This window comes from Pseudophryne corroboree, chromosome 3, assembly GCF_028390025.1.
Source record: "Pseudophryne corroboree isolate aPseCor3 chromosome 3, aPseCor3.hap2, whole genome shotgun sequence".
NCBI lineage: Eukaryota > Metazoa > Chordata > Amphibia > Anura > Myobatrachidae > Pseudophryne > Pseudophryne corroboree.
The window spans coordinates 768,096,196-768,124,053 of NC_086446.1; the positions used below are offsets into that span (position 1 = coordinate 768,096,196).

Sequence of the window (27,858 nt, forward strand, 5' to 3'; positions counted from 1 at the left end):
TCCCCTCCCCCCACCACCCCCCACTACCAACCCAGCGGCTTTCCTCTCCATCGGCCGGCAATTCCTTAATTTGCTGTTCCGGTTGGCGAGATACTAGTGCCGGCATTCTGATCCGTGTCAGGATTCTGGCGTCTGTATTTTGACAGCTGGAATCCCGGCCTTCGGGATTCTGACTGGATCCCTGTGTATGGACTATTTTTCTACAAGTGTTTTTAATTACTTTTCTCCTGCTTACTAATTATTGATGATAAAATATAACATTAATTAAAAAAAAATAGGCCAGTAGGATTACAAACAGTTAAATACGGTTAATGATTAATTGATAACATACAATTACAGGATCACGGGTACGTGTCCTACATGGCATGGTGGGGGGTCTGTGTTTTGCGTACCCACCAATTGTCTGGAATACACCTGACTGCATGACGACCTATACTGAAATATCAGAGCTTTGTTTTGAGCTGAGCAGTTATTTACTATGTATCTTGTCCACAGATCTTCAAACATATTCGAGGTCCAGATGAAACGTTTAAGGCGGCAAAGTCGACTTCGACCTTTAGAAATGAAGGAGAAATTATGGATATTGAGCATTTACCTCCTGTGTTTCCAGACACGTAAGTGTGAAGTGGATAAGTAGTGTCGTATAACTATTGCCTTTGACCCAAAGATTTTATAGATCAAGGAGAGTCTTGCCGTGTTTCTGAGTGTTAGAGTAAAACTGGCCAGATGGAGAAGACTTTGGTGCAGTTGGTCAGTTTAACAAATTGTTGCAACCGTCAAAACTACCATTCCCTTTTTATAAAGCATATAGAAAATACATCTGGGAGTATGGTGAGTACAGAGCTTCTGTGATTTTTTGTTTTAATAACGTGGCCACATACCATAGGCCCCCCAGATATAAGAGTGTTGAGTGCAGTAGAACAGTGTATATATAGATATATATTTTGCCATTTAAATGTATTAACTTCTTAAGAGACCTGAAACCAAAACTTCACGTTCATTCTTGACACAAGGGTATAGCTACCATAGGTGAAGGGAGTGCAGCTGCTATGGGGCCCAGAGCTGAGAGGGGCCCACCTTCCCTGTCACAATTACATGTGTTATATACAAGAGTGTAGCTACCATAGGTGCAGGAAGTCCAGCTGCTATGGGGCCCAGAGCTGAGAGGGGCCCACCTTCCCTGTCACAGTTACATGTGTTATATACAGGGTGTAGCTACCATAGGTGCAGGGAGTGCAGCTGCTATGGGGCCCAGATCTGAGAGGGGCCCACCTTCCCTGTCACAGTTACATGTGTTATATACAAGGGTGTAGCTACCATAGGTGCAGGGAGTGCAGCTGCTATGGGGCCCAGAGCTGAGAGGGGCCACCTTCCCTGTCACAGTTAGGTGTGTTATATACAGGGTGTAGCTACCATAGGTGCAGGGAGTGTAGCTGCTATGGGGTCCAGAGCTGAGAGGGGCCCACCTTCCCTGACACAGTTACATGTGTTATATACAAGGGTGTAGCTACCATAGGTGCAGGGAGTGCAGCTGCTTTGGGGCCTAGAGCTGAGAGGGGCCACCTTCCCTGTCACAGTTACATGTGTTATATACAAGGGTGTGGCTACCATAGGTGCAGGGAGTGCAGCTGCTATGGGGCCCAAAGCTGAGAGGGACCACCTTCCCTATCACAGTTACATGTGTTATATACAGGGTGTAGCTACCATAGGTGCAGGGAGTGCAGCTGCTATGGGGCCCAGAGCTGAGAGGGACCCATCTTCCCTGTCACAGTTACATGTGTTATATACAGGGTGTAGCTACCATAGGTGCAGGGAGTGCAGCTGCTATGGGGCCCAGAGCTGAGAAGGCCCACCTTCCCTGTCACAATTACATGTGTTATATACAAGGGTGTAGCTACCATAGGTGCAGGAAGTGCAGCTGCTATGGGGCCCAGAGCTGAGAGGGGCCACCTTCCCTGTCACAGTTACATGTGTTATATACAACGGTGTGGCTACCATAGGTGCAGGGAGTGCAGCTGCTATGGGGCCCAGAGCTGAGAGGGGCCCACCTTCCCTGTCACAGTTACATGTGTTATATACAGGGTGTAGCTACCATAGGTGCAGGGAGTGTCGCTGCTATGGGGCCCAGAGCTGAGAGGGGCCCACCTTCCCTGACACAGTTACATGTGTTATATACAAGGGTGTAGCTACCATAGGTGCAGGGAGTGCAGCTGCTTTGGGGCCCAGAGCTGAGAGGGGCCACCTTCCCTGTCACAGTTACATGTGTTATATACAAGGGTGTGGCTACCATAGGTGCAGGGAGTGCAGCTGCTATGGGGCCCAGAGCTGAGAGGGATCACCTTCCCTGTCACAGTTACATGTGTTATATACAGGGTGTAGCTACCATAGGTGCAGGGAGTGCAGCTGCTATGGGGCCCAGAGCTGAGAGGGACCCACCTTCCCTGTCACAGTTACATGTGTTATATACAAGGGTGTAGCTACCATAGGTGCAGGGAGTGCAGCTGGTATGGGGCCCAGAGCTGAGAGGGGCCACCTTCCCTGTCACAGTTACATGTGTTATATACAAGGGTGTAGCTACCATAGGTACAGGGAGTGCAACTGCTATGGGGCCCAGAGCTGAGAGGGGCCCATCTTCCCTATCACAGTTACATGTGTTATATACAAGGGTTTAGCTACCATAGGTGCAGGGAGTGCAGCTGCTATGGGGCCCAGAGCTGAGGGGGGCCCACCTTCCCTGACACAGTTACATGTGTTATATACAAGGACGTAACTACCATAGGTGCAGGGAGTGCAGCTGCTATGGGGCCCAGAGCTGAGAGGGGCCCACCTTCCCTGTCACAGTTACATGTGTTATATACAGGGTGTAGCTACCATAGGTGCAGGGAGTGCAGCTGCTATGGGGCCAGAGCTGAGAGGGGCCACCTTCCCTGTCACAGTTACATGTGTTATATACAAGGGTGTAGCTACCATAGGTGCAGGGAGTGCAGCTGCTATGGGGCCCAGAGCTGAGAAGGGCCACCTTCCCTGTCACAGTTATATGTGTTATATACATATTTCACCATTGGGTGATAGGTATGGGTCCTTACAAATATTTGCCTTGGGGCCTGCAATATATCTAATTATGCCCCTGGATCAGCTCATTGTAATGTGGTATAAAATGAACTGGAGGACATTATGATACATAATATGTACTGGGGCAATGTAATGTGGCACAATGTGAATTGGGGGCACTGTGTTGCATAATGTGTACTGGCAGCCCAACAGGGTGACATAATGTGAACTAGGGCACTGTTATGCTTCATAAAATGAACTAGGGGTCAGCTATGGGGCATAACATTAACTTAGGCACTTGTTGTGGAGAGGAGTCTCTCTAGAAGCATTGGGACTTTGGGACGGGGCCCCTTCAAAATATTGCTATGGGGCCCTTAGAGTTCTGGCTACGCCTCTGTGCCTACACAATTTGCATTTATGGATCTCCATACAAGGAAGACATGTCTATATATTTAATTCTCTCCTGGAGTCTCACAAACAATGTACAGATGGAGCCACGTTAGTCGTGGCTCTGCGCGCCTATCGTCGAGAGCATCCCCGTCTGGCCAGGCGCGCGCGCGACGGTGGCGCGCCCCATTCACTTGAATGGAGAGCGTCTCCGTCTGTGCGCCCTGAATGTGAGTGCTCGTTTGCGATGGAGCCGCCTCAGATGAGCGCGGCTCCACTTGTATAAAGGGGCAGATTTAGGGATTAGGGCGCCCCCTAGGCACAACAGTATAGGCCACCCCCGTGTCGTAATGTTATTATTTTATTGTTTGATTATAATCCCTCATTTTAACAATTGGTAGTTTAATATCATAACCCAATAATAAAACAAGCCATGAACAATGACATTGCATTTATTTTTAATTCTGTATACATATTTACTAAGTAGGACAGCTTACAGGGCAGCCTTCCCATGTTCCACCTGTTCACTCTCCACTCATGACTGTGTAAAGTATGTCAGAGTGGAAATATTTTGTCAATAACTGTGGAAAAAATAATTTCTCAGTTACTTCAATACACTGTAATCTACAATAATCTTTTCAATAACACATATATAAATAAAATAGCAAAACAGATTATTACTGAGCAGACTAGTAAAACACCCGACTGATCAGTCATTTACTCTACAGTGAACACAGAGTTATTTTGTTGGAGTACTCCCTTGCTGGGTGGTCACTGTCCTATTACTTGCCTGTACTTGGAATCCACAATAGGCAAAGTTAACAGAACTGGCATCTAGTGCTTTCTTGATTCCAGAGAACAATAGCGTCAACTTTCCAATGATAAGGCACAGTGAATACAGTTCCACTTTAATAGCACAATTATCTTCAGCACTCAATAGTATATTTTGAACACCTAAAATGTCTATCATAGACTGTTCTTCTTTCATGCGCATACACCAACATCCATAAAAGAAATAACTGACACTGACACCAGAATAATGTTTGCCAATAGAATTGTCAGCTTTTATTAAACAAATGGTATGGTGGCAAGGAGGGACGGCCTATTTAAATAACGTCCCTATTTATTCTAACCTTTTAAACCTTTTAACTGTGGCTGACCAAAACACAAGAGGAGGCAAGGGCCCAACTTCAGCCCAGCCTCCATCGCATAACAAGGGGGGTTTTAAGGGCCCAATTTCAGCCCAGCCCCCATCACATCACAAGGGGGCATAATGGGCCATTTGCCACCCCTTGTGTTACTTGCTCTTTATCGGGAATACCGTGGCCAACTCTCCACCCAAGGTATTCCCCAACTCCCAACCAAAAGGTGCTCAGGTGTGTACCAACTCCACCGAAGACCGAAGCCCACCTGGTCCGATGGAACTCCGGCCCCGTAATGTATCAAACTCCACCACCTTCACATCTCCTGAGCACCTATAAAACTCTTTAAATTACAGCCACAATTTCAGGCCATCCCAACCCGCCACAGTTTCAACGAAACCCCCGCCACCATACCTCTACCTTAAAACTATTCTACTACTCCTAAAATTCTCCTACCTATCAATAAAATTCCTGAGTAAAAACCGCGAACAACAAATCCTCCATAAAAATTTCCATACCCCTCAAATTCAGGTGGACACCATCGGCCATGTAAAGAAGAGGGGCAGAAACTGAGATTGAGGGATGTGGGACCACAAACCCCCAATTTTCACTAACAGCCCTGCCCACCACAGAATTGATCCGGCGCCGGATCAACTCTATGGCAGCCGGTCTGTCCGCATCTCTCCAAACCAAACGAGGGATAATGTCCGACTATCCCACACTCAGAAAACACAACCTGTTCTGCAAACTAACTAAGTCCCTAACTATAGTTTTACGAAGATCCAGACCAGTCCTTCTGGTCAAATAATTTCCAGCAACATGGAACACCACCCTCAGCGGGTATCCCGACCTCTCCGACTGTTGCCAAAACAGGGGCATGACTTGCTCCCAGCGAAGTCCCCTCACACCGATCCATCTGATCAGATTAGCTTCAGGGGACTGAAGGCACTCCACACCATAGTAAACATATGAGTGCCCCATAATCCAAATTGGACACTCGTCCAAGCGCAAATCTGAAAATACAAAAGCATTCACAGAACCTTATCGTACAAAAACCCATAACACTAAAATCTTGCAACAACATTACCCAAAAACATCCCATTATAAACTTACTAAAATGGTTTTATTTATTTATTTATGAAATAGTTTAATTTGGCCTCTAAGGTGAGAATTTTTGAAGCGGGGATGACAAAAGGGGGTTAGTTAAGGGGGATCAGACTTGACGAGAGGCAAAAAACACACCTGCCAAGCGGGTATGAACCCCGAGGCTTAAGGCACTTGACAGGATAAAAAATTCCTCAAGACCCCCAAATATGGCGAGTGGCTGAAACCTCAAGTCTGACTTTTTTTTTTTTTAAAAAGAACAGGTCAAAACCTGATATATTTCCAAAATACATCAGACTTCCACCTCCCCAGAGCTCTAATTTGCCCGCTCGAACAGCATTCAGCGGCTGCTGCTGTCGACGCACCTATCTGAAACGAATGGGTACCGTATCTCGATACCGGCAAACCCATCGTGCAAATACAACGTTCCAGCACCCATCTAAATTGAAATTGAGTCACCGGCATACCATCCAAATGCTGCAACCATGGACCTGGCATATCAGTCCTTGTTTTCACATAAACCCTCGACAAGGACACAGGACAAATCTCTTTGTCGTCCACACATCTCAAAACAACCCAAAAACCTTTACCTAATTGGTCCGTTTTGGAACGTTGTACTTTGCACCATAAGCCTCCATCTTCCAGTGACACATGTTCACGAAGCATAGGTGACATCGCTGTTTTCGAAGCTGACACCAGCCCCAAAAAAGGCCATGACGAAACACAATTTAAATAAGAGTGCTTCGTAATCAGATGCACAGACATCATGCAACACGACCGCCATGCGCCGCAATATTGGAATGGTTATTGGCCTTCGTGCATCTTGTTCAGGGGGCATAACTCGAGCCCATCCTTTAAGAATCTTTGCTAGAAAGAAAGATTTAGTAAAATCATGCCGGCCATCAAGTCTCAAGAAATAAGAAAGAGCAGACAGTAAACGTGTGACAAACCTTCTTGACCTGCCTGCTCTAAAACATTCCCAAACGTAATCCAATAACATTGCATAATCAGTCTAACCTTGGTCCTGATGCAAACGGACATATCTCTCCCACTCTCCCATAGCGTTTCTGTACCCTCGTAGGGTGGAAGGAGCCAAGGATCGCAGAGCTAAGCCCTCCAATCCGGGCGTATCACCTGCCAGGCATAAGACGGGCAAGGGTCACCAGATACATTCGCAAATGGAGCTAGCACCCTAAACCTGCGCCACTCGAAATGCGATAGCGCATCTGCCACACCGTTTCCAATGCCTGGAACATGCCTAGCGCAAAAACTTATATTTGATTGAAGGCAGCGCAACACTATCTGACCCAACAATCGCAGAACAGGAAGGCCGGAAGCTCTATGACTGTTAATCGCGTGAACTACATCCAAATTATCACACCAAAAAACTACTGACAAGTTGGTCAAGACCTCATGCCATAACTCCAGAGCAACCATGATAGGGAATAATTCTAATAGTAACATGTTGCTAGTGAGTCCCTCAGCAAACCAAGTTTTTGGCCATGGGGAAGCACACCACCTACCCTCCAAGAATGCTCCAAAACCCGTAGAACCTGCTGCATCGGTGAATAATTGCAACTCAACATTAGAAATGGGTATGGACTGCCAAATGAGAACACCATTAAAGGTGGCCAGGAACTCTTCCCAAATGTGTAGATCCCTACGAATTTCTTTGGATAATCTTATAAAATGACTGGGTTTTTTGACACCCGCTGTGGCTCTCTCCAACTTCCTGCTGAAAACCTTTCCCATGGGTATAACTCGGCAAGCAAAATTGAGAGACCCCAATAATGATTGAGCTTGTTTCAGCATCAACTTGCCGTTTGCCAATGCCACAATTATCTCTCCCTTTAACTTGTCTATTTTTTCCCTGGGTAAACGACAGCAACCCTCCATGGTATCAATTTCAATTCCCAAGAAAGTCAACACCGATGTGGGACCTACAGTCTTCTCCTCAGCTACTGGGACCCCGAATTCCTTCAACAATGACAAAGCATTTAATAAAATATTGCCACACATGTCAGATCCGGCTGGACCCATGAACAAAAAATCATCTTAATAATGAACAATTCCAGACTGACCTGAATTTTTGGAAATGCACCAATGCAAGAAACTGCTGAATTTTTCAAAATATGAACAAGATATAGAGCAACCCATTGGGAGACATCTATCAACATAAAAACCGTCATTCAGACAGAAAACTAAATAACGAAAAAATTCTGGATCAATGGGTAACAGCCGAAAGGCCGACTCTATATCAATTTTACTCATCAAAGCCCCTCTACCGAATGATCTCACCATGGCTAAAGCATCCTCAAAAGACTGATAAATTACCATGGACAAACTCTCAGGAATTGCATCATTCACTGAAGACCCTTTTGGAAATGATAAGTGCTGAATTAGTCTGAATTTACCCGGAGTCTTTTTTGGAACAACTCCAACTGGGGACAAAATTAAATCAGGCAATGGGGGGCAACTAAAAGGACCTACCATCCTACCCAAAGCAACCTCCTTATCAACTTTTTCTTTTAAAATAACTGGGAACTCTTGAGCCGAACGTAAATTGCAAACCTGACCACATTTTACTTGGCCTTTAATAGGCAACGGAAAACCCTTTGAAAAACCTAACCTTATCAACTCGGAATCCTGTCTATTTGGATAATGATCCAACCAATGCAATAATTTGTCCAATTTCACTGGAGTAGGTGCCCTACTTAGGCCCAGCAGTTGCCGGAATTCGTTGTTGCTGCTTGTGCAAACTACCTCTCCCACTAGCCGTTTGCTGACAGTTTTTAATGGGGTGGGTTCCTTCACAGCGGATACAAACATGCCGAAAACGACACCTGAACCCTAGGGTACATTGACTATTATTGAAGGCATAACATTTGCCTGAACGATTCTTACCCACCATCCATCTGTTACTGGAATTACCTCGCTTCTCAACCAGACCCTCTGAACCACTTTTAAGAGGTTGAGTAACATCTACAAAAATTTCCACATCTTTTTTACCAAAATCTATGATTTCCTTTCCATTCTGTTTTCTACGAAACTCCTCATCATAGGACCTCCATGCTGTTCCGCGCCCAGATCTGGCCAATTCGTGGAGCAGATACATATATTTAATTATATTCATGTGCTCCTGAGGCCTGGATTCCAAATAACAAGCTGCAAAGATAAGCATGCCCTTCTGCCAATTAGAGTAAGACTTATAAGCCTCCTCACCTATACCTGATTTCTTTCTAGCCACCTCTAATGCTTTTTTCGCTTTACTAGTTAAAGCAAACATATTCGCAAATTTTCCCTGTCTAATCCGCTCCCTAATTCTGGGCCGTATTTCTCTCAACACTGCAGTATTGGCGCATTGCAAAGAATCCTCGGGACCCTCCTCCGAGGACATGCTGGAGCTACTGTGTCTGCGCCTTCTTTTATGTCTTTCTTTGCAACCACTGCACCTGCTATCAAATGAACATGAGGACTCGGAGGAAGAAGTAGATGAATCCCTATGACTTCTGCGCCTATGCTTACGCTTTTGGGACGCTTTTTTCTTGCATGGTTTTTCTTTAACTGCGCCCATGTTACCTGAGCTAGCCACTGCATCATTTTGGCGCACTGCAGGGTGCACATCCGACACCATAAAGACCTCCCTTGTCCAGGGCAGACTCTACCACAGCCGCCAATTCCCCAGAATCCTCCTGCACCTCAGGGGCTGCAAAGGACTCCTCTGTAGAAATGCAAGGAGAAACATCTACCAGAAACTCATTAGTATTCATATTGCCCCTATTACTTCCACCCGTTCTTGCCTGTAAAACAGCAGCCCCTAAATCACAAACGCCATTCCTCTGCAAACCGGAGGGATTCTGTTCTCCAAAAAAATTCCTTTCAGTGTTATTAGCGGTCAGCACCGGGACCAGTGCTGATATAACCGAGGTGCATATAGACGCTACCTCAGACGAGTTGAATCCAGCGCCATTACGTCCAAAACGCACCGCATCAGCGTATGACCTCCCCGGCACTGTGTCCCTCATACTATGTACCTCAGGGGCCCCTTTTTTACCCCTAATATTACCAGTGACGGGCCTTCCTTGCTGCCTTCCAGCATTTCTAATACCTGATGTGCCCGCGCGCTGGCCCGCTACAACCGTGTCAACTCCATTATCTATTGCACTAACCGGACCCCTGTTAATTCCTCTGTTAGGTGCTCCCTCTCCTTGCACCAACTCTTGTACCGTTGTTACTCTTTCATTTTGCTCACCTCTAGAAAGAACAGTACTGCGTCGACCACCTCTGGCAGCCACGGACCCCCGCGGGCCCACGGGGCGACCGCAGCGTACCTCCGGCACATGCACTCCTGAGGTAACTCCCCGGGATGTTACTATTCTCCTCAACACCCCGCTCCGCGACTCCACCATAGCCCCAACACTTCGCGACATAGTATTAACGGTAACTGGTTCCGTAGAATCGATTCCCAACGCTCGAGTAAAACCAACAGCTTGTGGCACAGACGCGCTGCTGACCCAACCTCTGCGTGACGCAGCTTCGCCCGCCAAAGGCCTCTCAGGCGGTCGAGCCCGACCCCTGGCGGCAGCATTACCAACATTATTCCTAGCCTGACTCCGTGTTTGCGCTGACAGCTGCTGCCCCCTCCCTGACACTAAAACAGCAGCGTCCCTTTCCCCGCTTTCAATCAAACGAACAGGGGGACGCACAGCACGACTGGGCCTCGGCATGTTAGAAGATAGGAAAGATAGATAAGCAAAAGTCAAAGAATAAAAGGGGGTTGAAAAGATTAAAGATTAGTAAAGATTGAAAGGAAATAAGAAGAAAAAATACCACAAATTCAGAAATAATACACAGTTCAGTACAAAACAAACGCAGAGCACTTCACTGTTCAATTTTCACTGAGGAAAAGAGGGAGAACCTATTCAGTCCTCTCCTTATAACGGCTAAGCCCCTCCCATCACCAGATTCCTCAGTCAACTCATAGGCCCACTGTTACCATGGATACCTCCACTTATCACAGCTGCTTCATTCAGCCTGCTATTCAGAATTTTATGTCACTACAGCCATATAAAATGTCCTCCGTTCTCTATCTCTTGCAGATATAGGGGTTTATTTACTAAAGTCACGATTTTGTCCGAGTTTTTTTTTTTTTCTTTCAAAGTGTCAACACGGGAATTTACTAAGCACAAATCTCGGCAGTGTTGTCTCTATTCGTAATGGTTTTCACGGCAGAGGGCAGAAATACGAATGAATAGACCATCGGTCAAACGCGGCTGTTTGTTCATACAACACGGGAATTTACTATTCATTTGTATTTTGGTGTTTGTCAGGGAATGGTCAATTGCGGTCGTATTTTTTTTTTCAAATCGTAAAAAAAAGCAGCTAAAAAATAGATCTGCTTTTTCCTGGCGTGTTTGGAAAGTCATGCACGGATCAGTGAGATCCGTGCATGCTTATCTGTGGGAAAGGGTCTGTTTTCCTTTAAAATCACTGAAAAGAATTGTGTGGGGTCCCCCCTCCTAAGCATAACCAGCCTCGGGCTCTTTGAGCCGGTCCTGGTTGTAAAAATACAGGGGGAAAATTGCGTAGAGGGTCCCCCCATATTTAAACAACCAGCACCGGGCTCTGCGTCTGGTCCTGGTTCAAAAAATACGGGGGCCAAAAGATGTATGGGGTCCCCCGTATTTTTTAAACCAGCACCGGGCTCCACTAGCCAGAGAGATAATGCCACAGCCGGGGGACACTTTTATATAGGTCCCTGCGGCCGTGGCATTACCCCCCCTCAACTAGTCAACCCTGGCTGGGGTACCCTGGAGGAGTGGGGACCCCTTAAATCAAGGGGTCCCCCCCTCCAGCCACCCAAGGACCAGGGGCTTCCCCTCCAGCCACCCAAGGACCAAGGGTGAAGCCTGAGGCTGTCCCCCCCATCCGTGGGCGGTGGATGGGAGGCTGATAGCCTTTGTGTTGAAAATAGAATATTGTTTTTTGTAGGAGAACTACAAGTCCCAGAAAGCCTTCCCCGCAAGCTGGTACTTGGAGAACCACAAGTACCAGCATGCAGTGAAAGAACGGGCCTGCTGGTACCTGTAGTTCTACTACAAAAAAATACCCCAAAAAAACCAGTAGACACACACCGTGAAAGTAAAATTTTAATTACACACACTTACAAACTCACATACTTACCTACCTCCAACGCTGCGATTCACGTCCACTTGTCCATGTAGAATCCACTGTTTATCTGTAAAAATAAAATTATACTTACAAACAATCCAGTGTGGATCTGTCCTCTTCTTTTTCAACATAATCCAGGGACTTGTTAAAAACAAAAAATACGAAAAACCCGAGCCACGCAACTATAGGGGTTCCATGTTTACACATGGAACCCCTTTACCCGAATGCCGGGACCCCCCGTGACTTCTGTCAGTGAAGGTCCCAGCAGCCAATCAGGGAGCACCACGTCATGGCGCTCTCCTGATTGGCTGTGCGCTCCTGCCCTGTCAATCAGGAGGAGCGCACTGGTTAGAATGTAGCTTAGCGCAGCTCCATTGTAACCAATGATGGGAACTTTGCGGTCACCCACAAGAGTGACCCCAATTAACTTTGCGGTCTACCGCAGACTGCAAAGTTCCCATCATTGGTTACAATGGAGCTGCGCTAAGCTAGGGATTCAAAATCATCGATGGTCTATGACCGATGTTAACTACTTTTACCATCGATGGGGGAGAACCAGATGGTTTCCTGCCATCGATGTTAAAGAGTTATCAAATATATATATATATTTTTTGTCTTTCAGGGTGTCAGGGAATATGTATATGTATGTATGCACACCAAACCAAACCTATTTATGCTTCACTTGCTGTTCCCATTAAAAGTGTGATTGGTGCACGTAGCTGAGAATATTACTGACGAGAATAATGTATTACAGGTCTGTCTCTGGCATCCATTGAAAAGATAGTAGCAGCGACTGGGAATGATATATTGCTGCCTTGTAATGTGGAAACCCAGGGTGATATTCAGTGGCTCAAGAATGATGTTCTACTCCTGAAATACATAAATTCTATCAGACGTCTCGGTGCTAGCATACAAGGTAAAACAACAAATAACTATTGTAATGATCAGAAACAGCCACGCAGATTACATTTACATGGCTTCCAGTCTACAGTACATCTTCCCCCACACATTTTTCACAGTGCATGTTTACAGGATATTACAGGGAATTTTATGTAGTAGGGTTTATGTACCTAAATCACTCCAAGGGCTGGACAGATGAATGTAAATGCCACTAAGACTATTTGTGGTGATGACAGATACATGATATACAGTATCTACATAGTAATAATAATCTTGTGTTATTGATGATTCCTTTTACAGATAGAGATCGCTTTAAAGTCCCGTCTCACCACACAAATGACTTGAAAGTGACTAAGGTGAAACTCTCGGATTCAGGCACTTTCACCTGCAAGAAAGGAAAGGATACTGTTCGAACCGTGGAACTTTTTGTGGTCCAGGGTGAGCAATGGTGGAATGCGTGAGGTGCGGCAGAAACTGGGGTGGTGGGATCGTGTAATAGGACGGCTAGGAAACCATGCATTCAGAATTCCCATTATTAGCATTTTACGGCTTTGTGATCATCCAAATCCCATTTCAATTATTATTATTATGCTGTAGTGGAGCATACAATCTAAGTTCCCTATCATAGCCACCGAATATAGCATTCCAGAACTGCGTTGGGGTACACGAAGGAAGCAGAGCCTTGGTTGTAACTGACTCAAAATTGAATAGTTATCACACTGATTGGAAATGTATCCCGAGACCCGGAACGCTGGGAGATTTGACAAACTCACTATGGTGCAGGTGTTTCCAGTGGGTGTGGTAAGGTATGCTGGCGGCCGGGCTCCCGGTGACCAGCATACCGGCGCCCAACCGCAGGCATACCGACAGCGTGGCGAGCGCAAATGAGCCCCTTGCGGTCACGGTGGCGCACTATGCGCGCCACGCTATTTATTCTCCCTCCAGGGGGGTCGTGTATACTGTGCGCCGGGATCCCGACATTCGGCAACCTGAAGACCACCCGTTTCCAGTGCATGCTGCAATTCAAAGCCATTATCAGGGGAGGAGGATGGAAATTGTCAAACTCTTCAAAAGCACTATGCACGCCACTTGCACCATGAAACCCCCCCTCTCCCAATGTGACAAGGACATGCCCTCTTTTGGAAGCAGGCCAATGTATGAGTTTTTGAACTGTTGGGAAGTATGCGTGCATACATTATATACAGGGCCGGTTCTAGCCCTTGTGGCGCCCCGGGCAAAAATAGGGGCGTGGCTTCATAAAGGGACATGGTCAGGTATGCCCACTGTAGAGTTGTGCCCCCGATTGTGCCCCGTGTAGAGTTGTGCCCCCGTTTGTGCCCCCTGTAGAGTTGTGCCCCCGTTTGTGCCCCCTGTAGAGTTGTGCCCCCGTTTGTGCCCCCTGTAGAGTTGTGCCCCCGTTTGTGCCGCTTACAAAAAAAAAAAAAAAATTAATTAATACTCACCATCCCCGCTCCTGATTCCCGACTGCTGCTTACTTCCATCTTCATCTCCGGCCGCAGGGGCCGCACCTCTGATCTATGGGAGAGACATGACGTCTCTCCCATAGCACAGCATAGACACTAGAGGTCAATTATGACCCCTAGTGTCTATGTGCCGGTCCCATAATGCCGTGCGGTGCATCGCGCATTGCACAGCTGTGACAGCACAGCACCGGGGGGCACCACCAGTAGCGGATCTTGCTACGGCGTTGGCGCCCTCTGAAAGGCGGCGCCCCGGGCAAAAATCCTGTGTGCCCGTAGCAAGATCCGCCTCTGATTATATATATTACAGTCAGTAAGGTCAGTGGCTAGGGAGGCACTGACTAGTATCAGAGGCAGATTTACACACACAGATATATGATCCTGACGTTTCATGTTGGCATTATACAAGGCGCTGTAAAGTTGGTGTTTTGACAATAAAAATGATCAGAATAATACAAAGATTATACTTATAAGTTATGATTAGTCTATTCATCTTTATAGTCAAAACTCTGGAGTATACTGAGTATGACAGGTGAGGATCTGCCTACCCTGACCACACATCACTGGTTATACAGTACCACAACTGAAGATCATATCACTAATGGCATGGCTTTATAAATGTAACCTTCTGTTGGACATAGGGGAATAGGTAAAGTGACAAAACTACAGTAAGTTTAACAGAGTTCTCACAATGCTGAACCATGATCAAGGGGATACACTGGGTGGGGGTTTCCAGTTGCTCAGAAACTCCCTTCCCCTGCCCAGTGGCAGCCGATTCTCCTACCAAGTCTGCTGTGTGTTTATCTTAGCGCTTAATCAGCGCACCAATGCAGAGAGATCAGACAGCAGCTGGTAGGTGGCTTACCGTGATCGTCTGCCCTGCATACGTCTGGGGTACTGTAATACATGCAATGCATTTTGCATGTGGCAGAGTATACCTTGTTACATGCCTAGTATGCACTCTACATGGGCTGGCGACAACCGCTCTCTAAAAACAAGCATTTGGAAACCCCTCTCTAAACATCCTGTGTTTCCCCCTGATGGGTGCAAGGTTTATTCCCTTCTAGGAATATTTTGGCAACCGGCCCTCCTTTGTGAAATCCACAGCGCACACGCAATACATAAACCATATCTGCAGCTAAGATAGATTACCTATTAGGTCAGCGCAGATGTCGTCATCTGGCTTCCAGAGAGCCGTCCAAAGGGAAGGTGTTACTCCAAGTGGACTTGTACAATTTAAGACTTCATATTCTCCATTAACAATCTTTTTGTTCTTCTTCAGTATCAGCAAACCCTTCAGCCGAACTCATCTCGTCAGAAGACCTAGAATTATCTATTCAGTCGTCTCCTGAGATAATTTCTGGTTTGCAAGTCACCTGGATGAAGGATGGTAAGAACATCAGTACGGACTCCAAACTGGTGGTGAAAAATGTGCAAAGAGAAGACAGCGGTAGTTTCGAATGCCGCATAAAAATCGATACTGGAAATGAAGTGAAGAGCACGACAATGATCACAGTTAAAGGTAGTGTAACCTCTGCTCTTAGTTTGGGCCTGATTCAGTGGTGGAAGCAGTGTCGTTGTCGCACGCAAACGGACAATGTTTTAAGTCTGCGCTTGCTTCTGAGTCAGACAGCGCATGTGTGAACCAGTTGTCTGCATATGGAGACGCAGCGCAGAATCAGGTGCAGAAGTCTAAGAATTTTAGTGGGCATTCCTTGGAGGTAACAGGGATGGTGAAGCCAATTTGGGTGTGTTATGGTAAGCGGCTTCATTCAAAGAGGCGCAGCCGCTTACACAGGACACCATACCTGAATGGAGAAACTGTGCCTGCCACAGAACTAGTGCAAGATTTTGATGGTTCAACCGATGGTGGGGTCTAAATACGCACAGTGACGGAAATGCACTATCTTAAGACACTGCTGCAAGTGGGCGTCTCAGATGTGTGCACATTGGATGCAGATTTAGCATATTTTATAAATGATGTGCTGCAGTCACTGCTGTCATTGCTCAGCACCCCTTTGGTGGTCCCCTGGCAGGGCCGGCTGCCTGTTGAATTCACGGAGTGAACCGCAGTGAAGAGTCCTGGACACCAATTCCTACTAGACATCCTCACTGGAAGGGAACCATGTCTGTATATATATATATATTAACTCAAGACGGCTTGTTTAAAAATGTACCACATTTATTCATATCAGGAGCAGAGCTGAGGAAGCTGGATGTGTAGCACCAGCGAAACGCGTTGAGCCTAGCTTGCCACTACGCCCGCTTCTGGACCTAACTTGCACCACTGGCGATATTTGCACCACTTGCCTGCACTCTTGGGACCTTTACCAGCACCTATTGGCAGAACTGATCCCTACATCACTGAAAGGAATCCATTCAGCTGATATACATGGGACTGCAATTTCAGCTCTGACCTAACCGGTAATGCAAATTTCACCTTATGATGAATCTTGGTGATACACTATCCGGTGTGCTTTAATATTAACGTCCCTTTGAGATTGGGATAAATATCTGCAAGTGTGTCCTATCCAAATTGTGTGCTATTGGTCAATTTGCATTTGGACATTATGATCACGGGCTGAGTTTATTATGTGGCATATCTCCTTTTTGTGAATATATTTATGAGAATTTTAACATGTTATATGAACAAATGTGGTACCTTTTTAAACAAGCCGTCTTGAATTGATATATTCATTTAACAGCCAGCGCTGGTATACTTTGGTATATTTTCTATTTTTTCATACATAGGGATTTGACCATCCCTTACCTGCTGCTGATGACAGTGCACCCAATACATTCTTGTCATATATATATATATTAACGTTTATGTCAGCAGTCATGTATCACAGCTTTATCAACCATCTTAATATCCCGGCTGCCATCCACCTTTATCCCTCTGTTTTCATTGATACAGGTCTTCTTCCTTCTCCGGCCATTGTGTACACGGCAGGGAAACACCCCATCACTATCCCATGGTTGTTCAACTTTAAGGTGCAGCAAAAACCTCTGTCCCCTCATAACGTGTGCGCAGCAGGGGGGAACATCACTTTCCAGTCCAAGGTTATTAAAAAACTCACCGTCACCCAGGAGGCTGCATGCTGGCACCAAAAGTGCGACCAGAAGACCCCACCGGAGCAACTGCACAACCTGAGTGTTTGTCTTCCTAACCCTAGCAGTGGTCATTACGAGATGGCAATCACTCTGAAGGCTGGCGCGCGAGAGAAGACGCTGATGACACGTGTGTGTGTGGCTAATCTCACAGGTAGGGTGATGCCTCCAGGTACAAGCAGTAAAACATTTCTGGCCAGTAAAACAATTAGTTGGCTACTGAGTTTTTCCATGATTTACAGTTGATGATAAGGAAGGTCACTTACACCACGTCTGTCAGTGTGTTTCTTAGACGTGAAGGCAGGATTTAAGGCATGACTAAAAGCAGAGGGCTTCTCAGTTCACCTGGGCAACATCCTCACCTCCATACACTCCTTGTTCTCCCTACCGGGGGAACTCTCGGAATCTCACCGCCTGCTCATCTGTATACAGTATGTAAAGTCCTGTGTTCACAATAAAATAACATTTAATATACCAAAATCAACATTTCATTACATGTTAAGGGATGACACAAGGTCAAATTGCACTTGGACTTTATTGCATAGGCATCACATTACTCATGTATATTGGAGGTCATTCCGAGATGATCGTATCTGTGCTACATTTAGCACAGCTACGATCATTCACACTGACATGCGGGGGGACGCCCAGCACAGGGCTATCGCGCCCCCCACAGAAGTGCAAAGGCATCGCACAGCGGCGATGCCTTTGCACTTCAAGAGTAGCTCCCGACCAGTGCAGCTTTAGCGTGCTGGCCGGGAGCTACTCATCGCTCCCCGGCCCGCAGCGGCTGCGTGTGACGTCACGCAGCCGCTGCGGCCCGCCCCCCGTTTGGTCCGGTCACGCCTGCATTGGCCGGACCGCGCCCACGAAACGGCGGCCAAATGCCACCGTTTCGCCCCCCCCCCCTCCCCCCACAGCTACGCCTCTGCCTGTCAAGCAGGCAGAGGCTATCATAGCGACCCCGGGCAGCGCATGCGCAGTTCTGACCCGATCGCACCGCTGCGATAAACTGCAGCATGCGATCGGGTCAGAATGACCCCCATTGTGCTGAGTGGGAAGAAAATAAATATCACAGTGAGTATACATTGCAAACAAGAATCCCCGTATTGCAGACAGCAATGTTAGTTGCAAAACTTCCCAAAATATATTGTTGTTTCTGATGTTATATAGAAATATCTTGCAGCAACAAGCATTTAAGCGTACACACGCCCATATGTGGAGCTAGACACACCCTTTGGGCAGAGTATGACACGCTCACTCGATGACACAACACGCTTTACGTGGCACATCCTACTGTAATATCCCTGATTCTATTTTTCAAAAGTAGGCAGGTTTGCTTTGATGGGATGCAGTTACGATCTGCCTCTGCCATTGATGCTCCAAACTGCTTCTGCCATCCATGCCCCAAACTGTCTCTGCCATCGATGCCCCAAACTGCCTCTGCCATCCATGTCCCAAGCTGCCTCTGCCATCCATACCATAAACTGTCTCTGCCATCCATGTCCCAAGCTTCCTCTGCCATCCATACCATAAACTGACCTTGTCAATGTGCCACAAACTACCTCTTCCACCCATGCCACAAACTGCCTCTGCCACCCATGCCACAAACTGCCTCTGCCACCCATGCCCCCAAACTGCCTCTGCCATCCATGCCCCAAACTGCCTCTGCCATCCATGCCCCAAACTGCTTCTGCCATCCATGCCGCAAACTGCCTCTGCCATCGATGCACCAAACTGCCTCTGCCATCCATGCCCCAAACTGGCTCTGCCATCCATGTCCCAAGCTGCCTCTGCCATCCATACCATAAACTGACCTTGTCACCTGTGCCACAAACTACCTCTGCCACCCATGCCACAAACTGCCTCTGCCACCCATGCCCCAAACTGCTTCTACCATCCATCCCATAAACTGCCTCTGCCATCGATGCACCAAACTGCTTCTGCCATCCATGCCCCAAACTGGTTCTGCCACCCATGCCACAAACTGCCTCTGCCACCCATGCCACAAACTGCCTCTGCCATCCATGTCCCAAACTACCTCTTCCACCCATGCCACAAACTGCCTCTGCCACCCATGCCACAAACTGCCTCTGCCATCCATGTCCCAAACTACCTCTTCCACCCATGCCACAAACTGCCTCTGCCACCCATGCCACAAACTACCTCTGCGACCCATGCCACAAACTGCCTCTGCCATCCATGTCCCAAACTGCCTCTGCCATCCATGACCCAAACTGCCTCTGCCATCCATGACCCAAACTGCCTCTGCCATCCATGACCCAAACTACCTCTCCCACCCATGCCACAAACTGCTTCTGCCATCTATGGCCCAAACTGCCTCTGCCATCCATAAAACAGATTAACTCTGACTTACCAGTGATCCAAAAGGATTTTTTAAACTAAGGGGGACATGTACTAAGCAGTGATAAGAGCGGAGAAGTGAGCTGGTGGAGAAGTTGCCCACTGCAACCAATCAGCAGCTCTGTATAATTTTATAGTATGCAAATTATAGATGTTACTTCAATGCTGATTGGTTGCCATGGGCAACTTCTTCACTGGCTCACTTCTCCGCTCTTATCACTACTTAGTAAATGTCCTCATAAGAAACTGTTGTTGTAAGGTACATGTGGGGGAGCATCTTACAGTAACCTGGTAAATGACATTTTGAGGACAGAGCCCTCTGTTGGGACTCGCATACAGTCCAGGGTGATACTGGGGTTCTAGCTCTTTTCAGAATTCGGACAGTCTGTAATATCTGAGGTCATACGTTGTCTTACATTTAGGGTCCATTTCCTATAGTATGCTGTGTTCGGGCGTCATTGACTGAGCTGTCTTTTTCAGTGTCTGTGTCACCCAGTGATGTCAGGATGGACTCCACCGCTACTCTCCTGTGTAACGTAACCTGCATAGACCCAGACGGGAAGCTCTGCTGGTCTCATACAAACACAGGACATGAGATCTGTGGGCAAGTGGGGACAAGTACATTGGCCAAAGAAGTCACTGCTATGCCGGAGACTGTGGGGAACTGGACCTGCAGTGTACTGGTGGGAGCGGAAAGCAAGGCCAGTGCTAATCTGATACTTGGTGAGTGTTCAGCTGTCATGTACATTTACTAAACACAGCTTACAGAAGGTAAGAAAAAAAAGGGGGAGTCAGGACGTCTCTGAACTACCAAATCCCAATAAATTCGCCCGATTGGACGAAGAGTCTGTGGATGGCAGTGCAGAAATGACAGAGCTGGAGGAGACTGTTCCCTCTAGCAACCGCAGGAACGGTCCCTCCGGCGCACAGATGGGATAAAAGAAAGAGAGGTACCTAGTCAGATTGTGGTGGTGATTCTATTATCAGGAAGACAGACAGGGCAATTTGCTACCGGGACCGTGATCGTCTGTCGGCTCCCGGGTGCTCGGGTACGACACATCGTGGACCGGGTAGAAAGATTGTTGGGAGGGGCTGAGAACGAGCCGGCTGTCTTGGTGCACGTTGGCATCAACGACAAAGTTAGTGGTAGGTGGGATGTCCTTAAGAAAGATTATAGGCATTTAGGCCAGAAACTTAAGGCAAGGACATCTAGGGTAATATTCTCCAAAATATTACCTGTGCCACGGGAGGCAGAGGGAGATTAGGGAGGTAAATGTGTGGCTTAGAGACTGGTGTAGGAAGGAGGGGTTTGTGTTCCTGGAGCACTGGGTGGACTTCTCAGTCAGGCGCCATCTTTTTTGTCACGATGGATTACACCTGAATGAGGAGGGGGCAGCGGTGCTGGGGGCAGGATGGTTAGAAGGTTGGAGGAGATTTTAAACTAGGTGCCTGGGAGGAGGGATTAGCTAGAAACTACGGGCCAATCAGTGAGAATATTAAGGATGGAGGTAGTGAGCTGAATGTGGATGGAGAAGGGGGGAGGGAAAGAGCAACCGGCAAGGGTGTTACCAAGGGTATTACCAAAACACTAATTAACGATGAATATGGATCACCAATAATGCATAAAGAAAATGATGTTCCTAGCATAAGAGAGAATACTTATCTTAATTGTATGTATGTAAGAATACGCTAAGAGCCTTACAAGGAAAAAGGGGGAACTAGAAGTCTTGCAGCAAACAAACAGTATGATATAATAGGTATTACTGAAACTTGGTGGGGCGAATCTCATCATTGCACAGTTAATCTGGAGGGTTATACGCTGTTCAGGAAAGACAAATTAAATAAACGGGGTGGAGGGGTTTGATTTGATGTAAATCCTGTTTTAAAACCTGATATACAGGAAGACATTCGCGATGGGACTGTGAATACTGTGGAGACTTTATGGGTAGAAATTGCATGCAGGGGAAAGGGAACTAAAAAGCTACTAATAGGGATATGCTGCAAGCCGCCTGATATTAATGTGTCTGATGAGGAATAGTTACTGATGCAAATCGAAAAAGAGGCAGGATTAGGAGACGTAATAGTGATGGGAGATTTTAACTATCTGGAGATTAATTGGACAAATGTATTCATGTGATACTGCTAGGGGTAATAGGTTTTTAAACATGCTAAATGATCACTACTTACTTCAACTAATTGAGGAACCAACTAGGTACAATGCAATCTTAGACCTGGTATTAACAAACAATGTGGAAATTATATCAAATTATATCAAATATTATAGTAGGGGAGCCCATGGGAAACAGCAACCACAATATAGTCACATTCAATATCAGTTTTTACAAACAGCCCTATATAGCCTCAACTAGGACTCTAAACTTTAGCAAAGCCAACTTAGACATGACGAGGGAAGCTTTAAGGGATATTGACTGAGAACTTTTGTTTCTAGGCAAGAATACTACAGCAAAATGGGAGGTATTAAAAAAGTTGCGCACTAGTTATACTCTTAACTTTCGTCCTTTGGGCAAGAAACAAAGGAGTAATAATTCCAAACCAATGTGGCTTAACAAAAAGATTAAGGAAATAATGGCCAAAAAGAGGTGAGCATTCAAAAAGTATAAATCGGATGGAAAGGTGGAGTCATTCCCGAAATATAAGGATTGTAACAAAGTATGCAAAACTGAAATCAGAGCATCTAAAATAGAAACGGAAAAGCTAATAGAAAAGGAAAGTAAATCAAACCCCCAAAAGTTTTTTAAATACATCAACAGCAAAAGATTAAAGAAGGGGAGTATAGGCCCTTTAAAAGTTAAGTTGGGCATCCTAATCACAGACAATAACAACATAGCGGAAAAAATAAACAAGTTTTTCTCATCTGTATTCACAAGAGAGGACCAGACGGAGGGATTAATGCATAACCTCAGCAATGATAATGCCCCACTGCTAAATGCTTATTTAAGTGAGGAAGTAGTCTGTGACCGATTAAAAAAAATAATTAAGATTAATAAGTCACCTGGTCCCGATGGAATTCACCCAAGGGTTTTCATAGAGCTACATTCCGAACTAGCAAGACCCCTTTATTTTATTTTCAATGACTCACTTACATCAGGCATGCTTCCCAAAGACTGGTGTATAGCGGAAGTAGTGCCGATATTAAAAAGGGAAGTAAATCTGAACCGGGTAATTATAGACCAGTAAGTCTTACATCTATAGTGGGGAAAGTACTGGAAGGTATTTTAATGGATAGAATACAGGAGTTTCTTGAAGCCAATAAGGTTATTAATAGGAATCAACATGGATTTGTGAAGGACAGATCATGTCAAACTAACTTAATAGGCTTTTATGAAACAGTTAGTACCTAGATCAGGGTAAAGAATCTTTTTAGACTTTGCTAAAGCTTTCGACACAGTACTGCACATGGGACTAATCTATAAATTAAGAGAACTGGGGCTAGGAAGCTTAATATACACTTGGGTTAGAAATTGGTTGGATAGTAGGGAGCAGCGAGTGGTGGTAAATGGAACTTTTTCGAAATGGACTGAAGTATTAAGTGGTGTGCCACAAGGGTCTGTACTTGGACCACTCTTGTTCAACATTTTCACAAATGATCTAGAAGTAGGTCTAGAGAGCGTGGTGTCAATTTTTGCAGACGATACCAAACTGTGTAAGGGTATAAATACGGAGGGGGATGCTGAGTCTCTTCAGAACGACTTATTTAAACTGGAAGCATAGGCAGCAAAATGGAGAATGAGGTTCAATACAGACAAATGTAAGGTAATGCACTTTGGTAGCAAGTACAAAGAAACTACCTACATACTAAATGGAGAAAAACTAGGGGATTCTGTACTAAAAAAGATTTAGGTGTTCACATAGATAACAAACTTAGCAGTAGTACCCAACAGAGCCGGCCATAGGCATAGGCAAACTAGGCAATTGCCTAGGGCATTTGATATGCCTAGGGGCATCAGCAGCTTCTGCTGATTAAAATGATATGCGGCATGCCTATATCCTGTGTGTAGCATTTCATATGCAGATACAGCCACAGTCTCACACAGTATATAGGTATGCTGCATATTATTTTAATCAGTAAAAGCTGCTTGTGCATCCTAGCCACATAGCAATGCAAATAAGACGCATTTTCATTAAAAAAAAGGTGCCAGATGTTAGCATTGAGGCAATATTTATGAGGACACATCTGTATCCAAGCAGAGGCAGAGGTTACAGTGTTAGTGGCAGTGTGATTGCTGTGTGCATGTAAGTGGGTTGGTTGTGCAGTAGTGTTCGGAATATGTGTAAGGAGCATTATGTGTGTCATGTAAAAATGCATTAATAATGTGCAACATATGTGTAAGGGGCACTATGTGTGTCATTATGTGTATAAGGGCATTAATGTGCGGCATATGTGTAAAAGGGTACTACTGTATGTGTGTCATTATGTGTATAGGGGCACTAATAATGTGCAGCAAATGTGTAGGGGGCACTATGTGTGTCATTATGTGTATAAGGGCGTTAATAATGTGCAGCTTATGTGTAAGGGACATTATGTGTAAAAGGGCATTAATAAAGGTTGTCATAATGTGTAAGGGTAAGGCGCATTATGTTTATAAGGACATTAATAATGTGTCTCATATGTGTAAGGGGCATTACTGTGTGGAATTATGTGTATAAATGCATTACTAATGTGTGGCATTATGTGCATAAGGTGCTCTACTATGTGGCGTTGTGTATAGAAAGGGCACTACTGTGTCGTCTAATGTGAATAAAGAGCAATAGGGTGTGATGTAATGTGAATAAGGGGCTCTACTGTGAGCAGTACCATTTATAAGGTAAAGTGATACTACTGTAGGATATAATATGAATTATGAACACTATCGCATGATCAAATGTGAATAAAGTTGCAGTACTGTGTGGCGTAATTGGAATTGGGGTTACTATTATGTGGCCATGCCCCATGCCAGCAAAAACACACCCCTTTTTGGGCTGTGCGCCAAATGTGCAAACTGTTCCTATTTAAAATATAGGGGGTACAAACACCAAAATAAGGACTGCTATGGGTGAGGGGTGATGGTGCTGGGAAAGAGGTGCAAGGTCAGAGGCGGAACCAGCGGTGGTGCTAGGGGGCACCAGCCAAAATCTTGCCTAGGGCATCATATTGGTTAGGGCCGGCTCTGGTACCCAAAGTAGTAATGCAGCAAATAAGGCAAACAAGGTATTAGCATGCATAAAGCGAGGGATTGATGCAAGGGATGAGAGTGTTATACTCCCATTATATAAATCACTAGTGAGGCCACATCTTGAATACTGTGCACAATTATAGGCAACATACTACAAAAAGTATATCCTGGAACTAGAAAAGGTTCAGAGATGGGCGACCAAATTGACTAAGAGGATGGAGACACTCAAATACGAGGAAAGGCATGCTAGGCTAGGCATGTTTACACTGGAAAAAAGGATATTAAGAGGGGACATGATTAACATTTAACAAAAATATAAAGGGGTCAATACACAGAGCTAGCGGGGATTTGTTTTTGGTAAGATCAACACAGAGGACACGTAGTCACCCGCTTAGGTTGGAGGAGAGGAGATTTCGTACACAGAGACGGAAAAGTTTCTTCACAGTAAGGACAATACGTGTTTGGAATTCACTGCCTGAGAGAATGGCGGACTCGGTCATTGCTTTTAAGAATGGGCTAGATAAATTCCTAATGGATAAGGATATTCAGGGCTATGGTGGGTAAATCATTCACTATAGTGATATAAAAAAAAATATAAGAGTAAAACTATGTTACTATGTTAAGGTGCCTCAATATTCTATAATGAGAATTATTTGTTCCTTCCTCAGAGGTGCAGGCTGCTTTCCTCGATGCATCTAGCTCTCTGTTCTGGGTGACTGTCGGAGTTGGAGTCCTCGTACTGTTGTTATTTGTGGTGACCATCACTGTTATGACAGCTCGGTGTCGCAGGATGGTGAGTATTGTACCTTCCTCTGCCCTCATGTCTTGAACATGCCGCCGCCTGAGGGATCATAGTTGTGAGATGACTGGAGTGTAGCATGGTTTTACCAAGGTGCAAAGTCACTCCTTTCCCTTGCTTTGCTCCCAAGCCTGAATCAGCCCCAGACTCAGTGGCGTAAGTTCGTCCCAGTTGCCCGGAGGCAAGATAAATATTGGTGCCCCCCTATTTACTATATTAAGATAAATATATGTATGTAGATGTGCGTATATATATATATATATATATATATATATATATACACACGTGTGTGTGTGTGTGTGTGTGTGTGTGTGTGTGTGTGTGTGTGTGTGTGTGTGTGTGTGTGTGTGTGTGTGTAGTGTTCTGAAAAAAAATTATATACTGTATTTATACATTTAATTGTCTTTTATTTTAAATCACACATTTCTTAGCAGTCATACCCAGGATTTGAACTCATGACCTGTTACACTAACAGCAGACACTTTACTGATGGAGCTATTTGCTCCTGTAGAGGAAGCATGAGAATTCTAACTATGAAGTTACGTGTAATTGTCAGAGAAGTATCTTCATATAGTTAGAATTCTCATATTTCCTACACAGGAGCAAACAGCTTCATCAGTAAGGTGTCTGCTTCCAGTGTAATAGGCTGTGGTTTCTAATCCTGGGTATGACACTTGTAAAATGTGTACATTCAGCATAATGAAAAGGGTGTGATGTGTAAGGTGCAGGGACCAGTGAGGAAGTTGGACACTGAAGAGATAGCGGCAGCTATCAATTAACTTAATTGAATGGTGTCACAGAATGGGAGGAGAGGTGCCCCCCTTCAGAGCAGGAGCCCGGCGGCAGATGACTCCATTGCCTCCCAGAGTTCTGCCTCTGCCCAGACTATTGGGTATATTTATCACAATACACACCTTGGATGGGGGGATATACTAAGCCTCCGAGTGTGATAAAGGGGAGAGAGAGATAAAGTACCAGCCAATCAGCTCCTAACTGCCATGTTACAGGCTGCATTTGAAAAATGTCAGGAGACGATTGGTTGGTAGTTTATCTCTCTCCACCTGATCACTCTCCGCGACTTAGTACATATGCCCCGGGATGTGATAAATGCGCCCAAATCCACAATGCGATGAATACAAGGATGAGAGAAAGCTCTGACCCCGCGAATGGTCTTGCCGCACTTCTCAGGGCGTTTTTCATAAACAACTACCCTGAGCGTGTGTGTAATGGTGTGTGTGCATCTCCTGATGGTCGCGGGACAGATGTTTCTCTCTGCGCTGATTATGGCTGTACTGATTTCGGCTGGTTGTCTTTTCAGCGGCGGGCGCGGTACAGAGCCTGGCTGTTACAGAACGTGCACCAGCAGAGACGCTGCCAGTGTAAGGGGTAAGTGCGTAACTGTATGTGAATAAGCCCCCGGCTGCGCCAGTCCCAGACTCCACTTTCATTCTTTTCTTTCTCAGATTTGCACCCAAGCTGCTCAGTGAGAACATCTGATTGTTCTGCAGAATATTGCACCAATGGATGGAGTTGTCCTCGTGGCCAGAGTAGCAATGGGGCGGATGGGACTAAAGCCCTAGGCATCCACGTAAAAATAAGCGTCATCATGGCAGCACTATGACGCCCAGCTGGCCACACAGTCATAGGTGTTAATATTGTATTCATATTTTCCTCACAAATGTTTCTACTTTTAACGTATTTGGGGAGATACTGGGACTGAGAGTGTGGTGGTGTACACGCCCATATGGCACTGGCCACACCCACACAACACTGGCCACACCTCCTCTGCTTCCCACAATAGGCCCTTGATAAATTTTCAGCCAGTCCTTCTAGTGACTTGCACAGTCTGTTGCCTCTCTCTGTGACAGGCTGACTCCCGCCATATTGTCTCCATCCAGTTCTAGTCAGGGACCTGCAGTTTGCAGAACATTTTCTCTGTAAGTGCCCTGCAGACTATTGCTCCTCTAATATGTTCATGATGAAGATCTGCAGACTATTATTATTATTATAATAATCAAAACTACATGAAACTTTTGCATCATATTTTGCCAGTATATTATCCTGTTGTACATTGACCTGCTGGAATCAGCAGATGATTGCACTATTCACTTCTCTTGTATAAAGCACCAGTCTAGTATTCTCTATACTGAAATATATATAACTTAATAAATGCT

At 45.6% G+C, this 27,858-nt stretch overlaps 1 protein-coding gene and 1 long non-coding RNA gene across 2 annotated transcripts; one reads left to right on the top strand and one right to left on the bottom strand.

The window, feature by feature from the left end:
* The first annotated feature begins 498 nt into the window (after window positions 1-498).
* LOC135056823 (uncharacterized) lies at window positions 499-27,858 on the top strand. The gene is made up of 9 exons (XM_063962464.1): window positions 499-614; window positions 12,610-12,771; window positions 13,056-13,193; window positions 15,519-15,758; window positions 17,154-17,501; window positions 20,192-20,434; window positions 25,554-25,678; window positions 27,003-27,070; window positions 27,148-27,858. Exons 1-9 carry the CDS (start codon window positions 521-523, stop codon window positions 27,179-27,181), a joined length of 1,452 nt encoding a protein of 483 aa, XP_063818534.1. The 5' UTR covers window positions 499-520; the 3' UTR covers window positions 27,182-27,858.
* Window positions 3,910-18,769, bottom strand: LOC135056825 (uncharacterized). Its single transcript, XR_010244081.1, has 4 exons — window positions 18,582-18,769; window positions 17,614-17,790; window positions 15,389-15,612; window positions 3,910-4,019 (listed from the first exon to the last, which is right to left on the bottom strand). It is a non-coding gene; the product is annotated as an uncharacterized LOC135056825 (long non-coding RNA).

Coding starts and splice junctions, on each gene's coding strand:
- LOC135056823 (XM_063962464.1), top strand. CDS start 521: ATGAAACGTTTAAGGCGGCAAAGTCGACTTCGACCTTTAGAAATGAAG. Junction 13,194..15,518: donor GGAACTTTTTGTGGTCCAGG/GTGAGCAATGGT, acceptor GTTCTTCTTCAG/TATCAGCAAACCCTTCAGCC. Junction 27,071..27,147: donor AGACGCTGCCAGTGTAAGGG/GTAAGTGCGTAA, acceptor TTTCTTTCTCAG/ATTTGCACCCAAGCTGCTCA.